Source organism: Amblyomma mixtum, chromosome 10 (genome assembly GCF_055824585.1).
Source record: "Amblyomma mixtum isolate Tamu chromosome 10, ASM5582458v1, whole genome shotgun sequence".
Lineage (NCBI taxonomy): Eukaryota > Metazoa > Arthropoda > Arachnida > Ixodida > Ixodidae > Amblyomma > Amblyomma mixtum.
Window position 1 is genome coordinate 59,144,559 of NC_143021.1, and position 13,147 is coordinate 59,157,705.

Consider the following 13,147-nt stretch of genomic DNA (forward strand, 5'->3'; position numbering starts at 1 on the left):
ACACCCTCTTGAAGCTTTCTACGAAATTGTCATAATGGCTGGATTTTCGCGCGTAGGCCTGCACCACCTTCAGCTTATAGCTCTTATTCAACCTAATTACGATAGCTTCCACCATTTGGTTAGCATTATAGGACTCCTTCATGTTGCCAGCTATACCCTGACTGATGAGGATTGTCACAACTATTTGTCGTCTGTCGACTAATCCATGAGAGCACAGTAGTTGCCTGCCGCTTAGTACTTTATACGCCTCACCGGTCGTCTTAACTTCCGTAAGCCCTATGACATCTCATTTATTACCCGATAGTTCCTCGAACAGCCCTGCTTGGCTAGCATCACCGGATAAGGTTGCAGTGTTAAACGTTGCCATGTTCAGCTTCCAATGGCGGCCTGTCCGGGGCCACTAATTCTTAGCACCCTGAGCTGCGTCAAAAGTATGACCGCCGCCTTGATCAGTTGCTCGGCAGCCGCTGGGGACTGAGGGCCGAGGGTGGATTGGTTTGGTCGTAGAAGGTTTTGGCCAAATACTACACCTGGGTGGCGAAGTCTTGCTCTAGTGGGGGAGTGCGTTGTCGGTTATGGCCACTGAGATCAGGGCGTACTCAAGGCCTGGTTATGCAATGGAATCGACATGCGGAGGTTTTTTTTTTAAACTTGGTTGGGAATTGCGTGGCACCGGGATTCAAAACGGTCCTTTTGCACGCGAGGTGGATGATCTACTTCTACGCGATCGCTCGATAGAAATACGCGACCGTGGTTGTTCAGGTGCTCACAAGGGACGCTGTGGCGGAGAGTGAAGAAAGCCAGAGCTGTCGTTGTAGCCTCCGGCCCAAGCACATCTTTCTCACGACGTCAAGCTCCCTGCAAATTTCTCCGTCCTTGTATACCCCTCGTGCGCTCACCACGCGAAAAACCCGCCTCACCTGTACCTTTAACTCTCTCGGAGTTATTCCTAAGCGCAAGAACCTGATCCGTCGCTCGCTGTTCTCACAGTGACCTGCGGAACGACAGCCATGGTCCTCAGTGAACCCTCGCCATCTCCTGTCACCCTGATTAATGGTGAATGCTTTGGGCGCGTCGAACCGGCTGAACTCCTGACAGTCGTCGATGAACGCGGAACTGTTCTTTCTCTATCGCTGGACTGTCCTAATCCTGTTCGCCTGTCACCCCAGCCGCAGCCCGACATCCTGTACACTACAATCGATCAAGGTCTCAATTCAGCTTGCCGTGACCAGCTGTTCCACGTTTTGCGACAATTATCTTTCTTCGTCAGAAGCGTACTAGTCTCCCATCGGTTATTCTTCACATGCCAAATATACCATCGATGCTGGCTCCCATCCATCCCTGCGACAGCGGTGATATCGCGAGTCAGCAACAGAGCTTTGAGTCGTCACAGAGCAAGTGGACGACATGCTAGGGCACGCGATCTTAAGGCTATCGAACAGTCCTTGGTCATCCCTGGTCATGCTGGTTCGAACGAAAGATGGGTCCTTCAGACTCTGCGTTGATTATCGACGCCTGAACAAAATAACTTGGAAAGACGTCTATTCTTTTTCCACGCATAGATGAGGCCCTTGACTGCCTACAAGCTGAGGGATTCCTTCGTCACTTGATCAGCGTTCTGACACCGGCAAACCCCATAGCAGAGCCGGCCATGAAAAATGGCTGAGGCTTAGCTAAGGTTAAGCCTAGTCAGATGCGAAGCATATTGATGGCTAGGCTTGGTAAAGTTCCTCGCTTTGTTCTTCAGCTGTTGTAGAACGTTGTCGCCGAGCCGCATATTGAGCACGCCGCTTAACCAGACGTTCATCCCGCTCTTCATCTGTCTCTGTGGCACGCTGAAGCTTTCGCTTCTAGTTCAAATCAGCCCTGCTTCTAGGCGGCATCCCAACATCTGGCCGCCTCGTAAGTGCCCGGAGAGCGAGGCAAGCTCAGCTTTATACCGCTGCTGTAGCGTCACGTGGTCAGCTGCAGCGCCTCTGATGTGGAGCCTCCACCGCCGCGGCCGACCGCGCGAGCCGGCAGCCCGTCTTTTCTCTGCTGTGACGTCATGTTGTCACGTGGTGTCACGCTAAAGGTCGATGGTAGCTCCACTGCCGCGCTCGACGGGCTGTAGTGTAGCTCTAGTAATATGCTTCGCGTAAAAACAGCTTTCGTCGCGCCTGACAGGTTATACAAATTTAACATCATGCCGTTTGCCCTTTGCAGTGCACTAGCAACATTGGAACGCATGATGGACAACAACTTGCGTGGCGCTCACTGGAAGACGCGTCTTTGCTGTCTAGACGACATCGTCGTGTTCTCGTCCGACTTCTGCACACGTTTTCGTTGTTAGAGCATTATTATTGTTATATTACAATATATAAGATTAATAAATATCTTATTGTTATAACAAAAATCTGTAGTAATGTAGAAGAAGTTAAACGAGTTAGTTAATCGCAAACCTCCCAGAGCAAACTTGATCGAAATATACGTGACAAAGTCGTTCGTCGATGTAACCTAAATACAACAGTTAAACGGGAAAGTTAATTATACACGCTTTATGTTAACAGAGCAAAATACGGGGACGAAATATGGAGGAACAAAGCGCTCCTCCTGTCTCTCTCCCTCTTTCATGAGCGTCTTTTGCGCTATTACCATCCAGGATTTAACTTGCTGAAGAATTTAACAATCATACTGTGAACCAGGTTACTAGTGCTAAGTCTCAGTGTGAACTTATCAAACTATCGCCAAATGTCGCTCCATTTTATAGCAGTCCATAGCCATAACCGCTGAACCACCGTGGCGGGGCCCAATGAAAGTATACACCCTCTGGAGGGGTGCACTTTAAACATGAAATCGTCTACGTGGTAACAAAAAGTTGACAGGACGGTTACCACTGGTGAACACGAGATTCAGCGACAGCTGTTAAGGTGATTGTACTTTAGAAGATGCCGTGATAGAGAATATGACATCGATCTCACATATACATAATTACAGGGTGCTTTTTCTAGTTTTCCACGCATGGCCATTTTTTTGTCGAGGTCTGCCCTCCAGTACCCCACTATAGAAGAGCAGCGCCGCCAATGATGCGCTCCTCCGGCGCCGCGTTTCGCAGCAGCTGTAGAAAACAGACCGAGCTGCAGTGCTCCTCTCGCGCCATATTTTTTCCTTCTCCTTCGACGGTAACCACGTTCCGAAAGGTTATCGTGGTACACCTTTCCTCCTCCTCTCCCCGTGCCATCCTTCCACGGCTAACCTCCTCCTTTTAGGTTAGCTACCCACCCGTTGCTTGGTAGGGGTACCACTTGCAAGTTGCGTTTCCTCACAATCCGTACCCTTACTCTCCTCCTTCCACGGTAATCATGCCCCAGTAGGGAATTTTTTCCCTCTCGCCACATCCTTCGCCTTACACGGTAATCACCTTCCGGACGGTTACCGGACGGTTCATGCCTTTCTATGCTCTCGTCATAAAGCCTCCGGAGCTCCGTGGGAACGCTCCTCGTCCTTCTAGCGTACCACCCTCCGGATCGTTTCCGTGGAATCGCGAGACGCTTGCGCCTTCTTACGTTCTTGCCGTAGCCTCCTGATTCCAATGCAACCATCCTCCATTTGGGGATTCCTCCACTGTCCCGATACACTTCCCATTCCATGGTACCCACATACCCATTACTCATTTCTTCGTGCACATGACACCTTCCTCTTTGCACGGTAACGACACTCTGAATGGTTGCCATGCAACCCACCCACTCGTTACGCCAACAATAACGACTTGATGACATACTACTACGACGCTAAGCCAAGGAACCGGCGCTCCTGTAAGAGGTAGAAACCACTCTTCCAGCGCACTCCCTTTTATGGCACGGTATTCTGCCCACGGGAACAGCAAGCAACAACACAGGGAACAGCAGCTTAGCAAAGGAACAGCAGTTCGCAATTGATAGCGACGTGCTGGAAGTAGTAAGGGAATATGTCTACTTAGGGCAGGCAGTGACCGCTGATCCGGATCATGAGAGGGAAATAACTAGAAGATTAAGTGTGGGGTAGAGCGTATATAACAGATTCTCTAAGATTATGAATGGCAGTTTACCAATATCCCTCAAGAGAAGAGTATACAACAGCTGTATCCTACCGGTACTCACCTATGGGGCAGAAACGCGGAGGCTAACAAAGAGGGTTCAGCTTACGCGTAAGTTAAGCACAACGCAGCGAGCTATGGAAAGAAAAATGATAGGTGTAACGTTAAGAGATCGGAACAGGGCGGCGTGGGTGAGGGAACAAACGCGGGTTAATGACATCTTGGTCGGTACCAAGAGGATGAAATGGGCTTTGGCAGGGCATGCAATGAGTATGCAAGAGAACCGCTTGCCCTTGATGGTAACGGAGTGGATTCTAAGCGAACGCAAGCGTAGCAGGGGACGGCAGAAAGTTAGGTGGCTGGATGAGATAAAGAATTTTACGAGGATACAGTGGCCGCAACTGGCAAAGGACAGGGTTAAATTGGAGAAACATGGGAGAGGCATTTGCCCTGCAGTGGTTGTAGTCAGGCTGATGATGGCGATGATTGTGCCCAAAACACAGCGTAGATTTCATACCCTAAAAACACGGAATACTTAGCGGTTGAAAACAAAAACAAAGTCTGTTTAGGAAACATCCGAAATTATAGCAGTTGCAGTGATTTTAACCGAACTTCATTCTCCTCTATTTGCTTTCCCCACGACCTGCGGTGCGACGTTTAACGGCTCCCCCATTGTTAACTGCATTAGGTTACTATGCTGATCAGGATACTGATCAGGATACACAGGAAAAATTATAAGTCCGCGGGAGAAATTGATCTCTAACTAGGAAGCCAAAAAATTCAGGAAAAAGAGAAGATCAAAATTTTGGGGCTGTAGTTAGAACGTAATCTGAAAGCTGGTATACAGTCAATACTCTCGAGCTCATGGTCAAGCTAATATCGAGAATGACTAGAAGGGTAACCGGCCGCCTGGTCTAGGCTCTAGTCGCAAGCAGGATTAACTACGTGCTCCCCTATCAAGATATTTGGATCGTTGTTGGAACAGCTAGTGATACCATCATAAGGGGACTCTATAAAACTGCCCTAAACATCCCACCACCGACATCAACGGAACGCCTTTGTGCACTCGGAGAAAACAACACTTCGAGGAGCTCAAGGAGGTGGTTCTAGAGTGTAAAATAAAAACGCCTAACCGCTACACAGGCAGGTAGGGATGTCCTGTCGAGACTAGGGCTATGGCAGGCACTGCGAACTAGTGAGAGCCAGCCCCGAATTCCGACACCTGAGAAAGGAGATCTATGTAAAGCTGATAGCTAGACACAAGCACCTCGAGCGGCAAAAGGGTAGAAGGAGAGCCGGAGACAAAGCACTGGCGAAAAAACTATCAAACGAATCAGAATCGGTATACCTGGACATCGGGGCCTATGTCGACCCACGCAGGTTCGCGACTTTGGCAGTCGACAGCCCGAAGGGGCCAATCAACAGAGCTTCAACCTATTCCAGGGACCTTGCGGCAGCAGAATCACTGGCCATAGCCGCCATCATCAAATCTCAACCAAGAGGTGAAGTCTTCGCACATAGTGACGGACTCCGAACAAGCCAGCATGGACTACTTTGCTAGGAAACCTCACGGAAGGGTGAGCCCACTTTAAGTACACTCTCCCACTCATACAGACTGATACTGAAGCCTGATCACGAAGGCCTAGCCGCAAACGAAGTAACGACCGTGTAGTAAAGCCTGCGCAAACTACGCAGCAGCAGGGACGATGGTTGACAGTGAACAACCCGTATATTCATGAGACCAGCGCTTAAATACCCTCGCGTGCTGAGAGGGTACCGGCAGGAGAGAGGGGTAATACGGGATCGGTCCAATACGGGTGGTGCGCTCGCAGCAGCTTTGCTGGCACGAAACCAGCGAATACCACAAAATGATGTAGCCCGAGCTCTCGCAAACCGGGCAAACCGGTCTTTAAGGAAGTTGCCAGTCAGGCGCAGCACGCCTTAACCACAGCATGCGACATTAAGAGAAATAGTCACACCATATATTTAGAACCTACCGATGAATTTGAAGTGCGTGATATATATACATCTTTAAACAATACCAAAGCATGGGATATCGATGATATTCAAATAGAACCGGTAAAATATGTGCTCGATGCCATTGCACCGCTGGTTGCTCATATCTACAACGTTGCGTTATCAGCGGGTTGCTTCCCTAAGCTGATGCAAGTTTCCAAAGTTATAGTTTTATTTAAAATTGGCGACAGAAATGATTTACGAAATTACAGGCCAATTTCTATTTTGTCCATTTTTTCGAAAGGTCTGGAAAAAATAATTTATAAAAGAGTATCCAATTTTTGTCAGAAGTTTCATGTTATCAGCCCGTCACAGCACGAATTCCTCTACGGTAAGTCCACTGAAACGGCTCTGCTTATGCAGAAGGAAATTATTCTCAAAGCCTTTGAACTTAAGGTATTTTGCATAGGGATTTACGTTGATTTTTCAAAGGCTTTTGACCGCCTAAATCACGAAGCTCTGTTTAAAAAGCTGGAATTGTACGGAATTCGTGGCACATCCTTACTTCTGCTTAAGTCGTATCTGCATCATCGTGTCCAGTGCGTTAGCATTGGAAACGCTACATCCTCCTTGGAGGATATTTCTACAGGTGTACCCCAAGGAAGTATTCTGGGGCTACTGCTTTTCATTTTGTATATTAATGACATTACTTCCATAAGCAATGACCCTAAATATGTTATCTATGCAGACGATACAACGTTATTATTTCAAGGTAGTGACATGCAGTCTTTGGTGCACACAGTTAATGACACCCTGTTAGCATTAAATAAATGGAGTGAATTAAAGTCACTACATACTAATACCTCAAAAACAAAAGCTGTCTGTTTTCATCCACGGCAACGTGTAATGCCAACAAACTATGAATTATACCTTGGAAATTGCCGAATAACATTTGTTGAGAAAATAAAAACTTTAGGTGTTTACTTTAACGCAAACATGTCATGGGATGCTCACTTTGAACATGTCGAAGTGCAACTTTCAAAAAGTGTCTGGATACTCGCTCGATTTCGCTATTTTCTTCCTATTTCTATTAAGATTTTGATCTATAACGCTTTGTTTCTTTCGTATCTTAATTACTGTTATTTGGTATGGGGAAATTCTACTCAGAAGAATGTTAGCAGAATATACCTTTTGCAAAAAAGGTCAATCCGTTATATTGCAAACATAAACTATTATTCTCATACTAAAGGACTATTTAAACGTTACAATATTGTTCCTGTACATAATTTATATGACTACGGTACTGTTTATGTGTTAAGTACAAGAACTGTGTCAATAATAACCAGCACGTGTTTCTGCAGCTAGCTGATCTTAAGGCCAATATACCAACTTACACACTTCGGCACCAAGAATTCTGGCACGTTCCAAGTTCTAGAAGTCAATTCGGTTGCCAGATGTTGTGTTCCACTATGCCACGACTTCTAAATACCTTTTGTACCAGCAACGTACAATTGGAAAAATGCAGCTTGCGTTCCATCAAAACCAGGTTTCTCTCATAACTTGTCAATGTAAATGAATGGTGGAAGAGTGATCTGTACCATCTGTATATCTTTGTTTTTGTTTTCTTAATAGTTTTTCATCTACAAACTAACAGAGTATGAATGATATGTGATTACTTTGTGTGCTGTTTCGCTGTATGCCATGTACAGGGGGGCGCCGGCGCATTTCAAGCGAAATTTTTTTCGCTTTTTGCTGGTGCCTACCCACATCTTTTTGGTGTAAATAAAAAAGAATGAATGAAAAAAAAAGATCCCCATCCCAACCCCGTGCCCCTCCTAGGACGCTATGGTGACAGGCTAGAACCACTTAGGCTAGGAAGAAGATATTTTTTTGCCGCCACACACATAACTGTCCTCCTCGGGTGCCAAGGGCTGGGGGATAATAAAAAAACATAAATAAGTCTTCAAATTTTACACAAGGTTAGGCCCACAAAGTACCCAAGTTGCTGTCCTTGGTGCGAAGGAAGACCACGCTCTGCCATACAACTTAGGATGCCAGGACAAACGAGACAAAAAGTTAATAGTGTCGTGCCTGACTAGCGAGCAATGAGAGGAGGCCCTAACCAGCGATAACCTGGACCAACAAGCCTGGATTGTCCAGCTAGTCCGTAAGGCAGCTGCCACCAGCAGAGATTTTGATAACGGCCACGTCGACCCGGCTCCAGCGAAGTACTCTAGTCTAAACAAAATTTTTTTCGCTCTCTCCCTTACTCCTGTTTTACACGCAGGAGAAATCCCAGTGCATTCTTATAAGGGAGGCGAATTGTATCATTTGCTAATGACAAGCCATTATTAATATAGAAAACAACGTACGCCTGGTTACTTTTGCGCCGATTCAAAATTGCCAGACGTGAAACGCCAAGGAAAGGTGATAGTAGATAAAAAAAGACGTTTGAGATCAAGGGCCGCCTATATGGTGTAAGTAAACGAGGGCACATGGCTAGGAACAAGCAAGTGGGTGCCTAGAACACTGCTAGATCGAGCAATGATGCAAAAATCAATATCATTGGTAACTGCGAGGCGACTGTGAAGTCGCTATAGCGCTTAGGGCACTGAACAATTCAATTCTTTCACCGTAGCCTTAGAAGCAGAGCGAAGCATTGTTGTGGCTCTGCAGCGACTGAAGTGTCTACTTATCTACACGCTCGCCCCACATTGAATTCAGCAGTTTGGTTGAAAAAATGACCGTATTTATTTTTTTGTCTATTTATAATTAAATACTAATTTTACCCAGTGCAATACAGGAAGTACGTTCCACGCGAAAACCTACAAGGGTAGAATGAGAGCTGCCTGGTTCACCAGTAAGGCAAGTAAATGAAAAAAAAGAAGCAAGGCTGATCATCATCATCATCAGCCTGACTATGCCCACTGCACGGCAAAGGCTATATCTATATCTAGCATATCTATATTATTAGGCAAACATATTCATTGCCCACCAAAAGACGATGGCAATAACAGTGTAGCCTTAGCTGCTTATGTATCATAAAACACAACAAAAATAACCCCGAAATTTCAGCTCATGAAACGAGCATGCCAAAAATAAGCAAAGTAGTAAGGGATCAAAGACCGTCTAGCCCTTAACTAGACTCCGTGGATTAAACTCAGTAAAAAGAAACCACTAAACTCAGTGGTCACCAAAGAAAGACAAACATTGAGAAGCATTCAGAAAATGCAGTTAAGTTCCTTCATGGGTGCTGTAAAAATAGTTGGCTCATTATAGCTATCATGATTTAGCGTGTATAGCAATATAAAGGAAACGCTCTGGTTGCCGTATAATATCCTCATTCGAGCAGCATGCCGATCTTACCGGCTTCTGAGAAAACAAAACGCCTTTCGTTATGCTAAACTCGAGGAAGGGTATTGGGAAAGTTGAAAGCGCATTGCGGCGAGAATCCACGGCAGTACAGTACGCGATACTCACATGTAGTACTGTTATGAGTAAGCGTGCGACCCGCGTTTGACCAGACGACGACCACAAAGAAGGATGCCGCGCTGAGAAAGTTCCTGCTTTTTTTTTCTCACGCTTCGCTGATTGGGGATGGCCTTCCCGGAGAAGGATGACCGGGGACAGCGACCGACCACGGACAGAACCAAGGGTGCCCGTTCGGGGGAATAAAGGGACAGAGCCATCAAGTGTTTACCCGTTTCCGACTGGAGGCGGCCCCACTGTATACAGAGCTCGCCGCAGTTGAGGCCAGCGGCGTCGCAAGGACCACATGTGTTTTCGGTGGCACGGAGCCGCTTGCACCACTGTTGCTTGACTACAGGAATTATCAGCGGACTTGCAGTGTGTGCTCTCCCGTTTCTACGGGTTGGCTCTGCAACGAGTGACTCCGCGTGCTACAATCCTGTGCGAATGGGATTGGTGCCCATCTAGGGAAAATGTGCCTCGTGTTGGACTGGCCTCCTCATGGAGGGTCGGAACATTAGGGGATTTAAGGACGATGCTGTGTGCGAAACAACGCTCTGGGCCCTATCGGAAAGGCTCATCCAGTCGCTTGACGCTATAAAGTGTTGAATTTTGATTCCCTTTCTTCAGTATGTAAATAAGATTCGTAAAAGTAAGATTAAACCCGCTTGTTTTCGTTTTCCCAAACTTCGAAGCTTCAGTCTTTCCCTAAGCCCAAATACTCAACACATTACCAAACGCATTCCGAGTTCGAGTTAGCCTGTGTGCCACGACAATATGCACACAACGAATCCTGCATCGTATAAATATTTTTTCCATACGAGGAGTGTAATGCGCACCAGCGATAACTCTATTTGCCTTATATTCGAGAGCGAGTAGGTTATGTAGGTTTGGGTTAAATGTGCCCCAAACAGGGTGACAGTAATTTATGGATGATTTAAATACTGCGTGCTAATTTGGAGCTCATGCTTTGGGGAATGTTCAGTCAATGAATATACAAAGTTTGCTCATAATATGGATTGCGTGGTCACACCATGTCGTGCGAGAGTCGGAAATAGCGCCTCTCTATTTAAGCCTGACCACAGGGTCAATAATACCGGTCTTGAAGAGCAATTAGTAGGCGACAAGTATAAATATAAATAACATTGAAAAAAAAACCATAATGATTCTTACATACACACTTGACAGTAAATGTTGATTGAATGAAAATAAGTCTACCCGTCATTACTTCTGAAATCAGTGTGTTTAATCTCAACGTTCATATTAGCAGACTGAGTCCTCTGCTTTTGCAGGCAACGTAATAAGAGTGTAAATTATACTCCGTTTACCCGCCATCCCTTTTAGTATGCAAGATCCTTAAACGCATTAGTTTAGCTTTAGCGAAACAATGCACTTCTAAGTAAACTGGAGCCTTCGCGCGTCTTCTTCTCTAAGATAAAGAATCCAAAGCTCTCCATTGACGGAAGCCCGTCTGCGCCGCAGCTTAGATGTTGACAGGCGAAACAGCCTACAATGCTTGCCTCTCGAAGACAGCCGGCAATCTACGCGTTTCTGCAGTACTTCGACCACCTTTATCGTTCGGCGCGCGATATCCACGCACGCGAACAAGAGCGAACGAGTGCAGTTTTTCGAGCCGCTTACCGGTGTCCAAGTTTTGGTCCTCATTCTGTGGAGCTGTAGGCTAGGCCCCTCTGTTGTTGCTAGGCTTCCTTCGCTGCAAGCGATCTGCACTGCTTCGTGTGCTTGCCTAGGCACGTAAGCCCTCTCCAATCTAGCCCTCACTCTCCTCCCGAAGCTTCCTCTTTTCAAACACTTATGCACGATGAGGACCACGGTTAGGGGTGTCCTTTTTCACCGCAGCAGCCCTTCCCTCGTTTGCCCCCCTCCGAGCGGCGCGTGCGAGTGGAACACCCCTCCTTAATCGTTATACGAGATACGCAATAGACGCCCGCGCCTGCCGTCCCAGCGAGCGGCGGCGATCGGCACTTCTCGTCAAGGAGGTGCCGCTTATCAAGGCCGAGCGAGGAGGTTGCGCGGCCGCAGCGCCGAGCTGAGTTCGCGCCTGCCGCGCGGGCCCGACGGATGCGGTTTGAACTGGTTCCGCCCCACTGTAACGACACTCTAACGAGGCCCTTTTTGCCTCTCTCTTATCGGCTTTTCTTGCGGGCTTCACTTCCACGGAGGGCCCGGGCACAAATCATGCTGTTCAGGCAGCCAGCCTTGCCTGCCTGCCTGCCTGAACAAGAGGCTCCCGTAAACTAGATGATCCTGCAATTCGGACAAACAGGATCGTTCCAGAGAGCTTCTCTGAGCGCTTTCCTCGCGTGTTGTGCCAGGATAACGCCATTCAGATAGAGAAGATAACAGTCCTGCGACACAACACTCGACAATGCGATTCCTTCGTCTATATGTGTTTCAGAAACGCTACTACAACGAAATATTTAAATTAGGAATGCTGCGATGAAGCACCGAAAACATGAGATGTCTCGCACTGCAGTGCTGCCCTAATCTCAGTCTGCACTTTGACGACGAATATGTCAAAATAACGACTTCTTTCCCTTACAGTTCTGTTTACTACGATCTGCACAGCAACAAAATGATAGTACGCAAAGAAACGACGACAAAGCTCTTATAGCACGAGCAGAATTTATTAGTAACCTTCACTGCCGTAAAGTCAGTTTAATCAATCATGCACAAAACTTCAGAGTTCAAACTTTGTTGTTACTGATTCAAAATTGGAAAATGATTCAACAATCCCGTAACTCCTATAACACATTTGCCTACAATAAGAACACAGAACGAAGCTAAAATAAGTGATCCTTGTCCTTGGTGTAAGTCAGTGTGAAAATGTGCTCTATTTGTACCTTTATGTACTTTTCGGTCCTATGTAGTCGATAAAAAGAAGATTTCAAGTGACGGAGCCAGCACTACTTCCTCGGCCATGTTATATTTTCATGCCTGTGTGAGGTGTCTGATAAGACGAGCATGATAAAGAATCAATGAATAACTAACCAAAAATCTGATTAAAGAGAACGGAATTGAATTTTAAGATAGACCAATTAGAGAATACAATTGAAGGTTTTTTAAATGAAATGAACCATCTCATCTTAGAATTCTCAGAAAACTGCAATATATGCTACCTGAGAGAACCAAGCTTCTCTTGTATATCGCGCTGTTCGAATCCAATATAAGATATTGTAACTTAATCTGGGGCAGCACTACAGCCACCAATAGAAACAAGCTGTTAACGGTACAAAAAACCGCGCTGAAAGCAATAGCAAATGTGCCTTCTTTTTCGTCTTCTGGGCCTTTATACTCAAAATATAACATAATTAAAATTTCCTCGTTTTATGATTTTCGCCTCCTCCAACTGTGCAAATCCTTGTCCGAACGTCGAATGCCGTTCTTAGCAGAAACTATCAATTTGCGCGAAAATACGCACTCCCATCTAACTCGCCATCATGAAGTTTGGTATGTTCCGCGTCCTCGCACTAATTACGGATTTCAGACACTAAATTACGCCTTACCTACTTTGCTTAATCAATTTCGCCTACCCAACTCTTCCGTTCGTTTGCCTTCGAACGAACAGATGAAAACTTTATTTTTATAATATTTGCTAGCCTTGCCTTTGCGATCCTTGATTGCTCTGTGTTGGAATGTGTTTGCTTT

At 46.2% G+C, this 13,147-nt stretch overlaps 1 protein-coding gene across 1 annotated transcript in view; it reads right to left on the reverse strand.

Moving 5' to 3' along the window:
- Positions 1-11,252, reverse strand: part of LOC149325886 (uncharacterized) — a 77,399-nt gene extending 66,147 nt beyond the window's left edge. Inside the window, exon 1 of the mRNA XM_089562624.1 lies at positions 11,120-11,252. Coding sequence (XP_089418750.1) covers positions 11,120-11,143 — 24 coding nt within the window. The 5' untranslated portion in view covers positions 11,144-11,252. The remainder of the gene's footprint in view (positions 1-11,119) is intronic.
- Between the last annotated feature and the right edge of the window lie 1,895 nt (positions 11,253-13,147).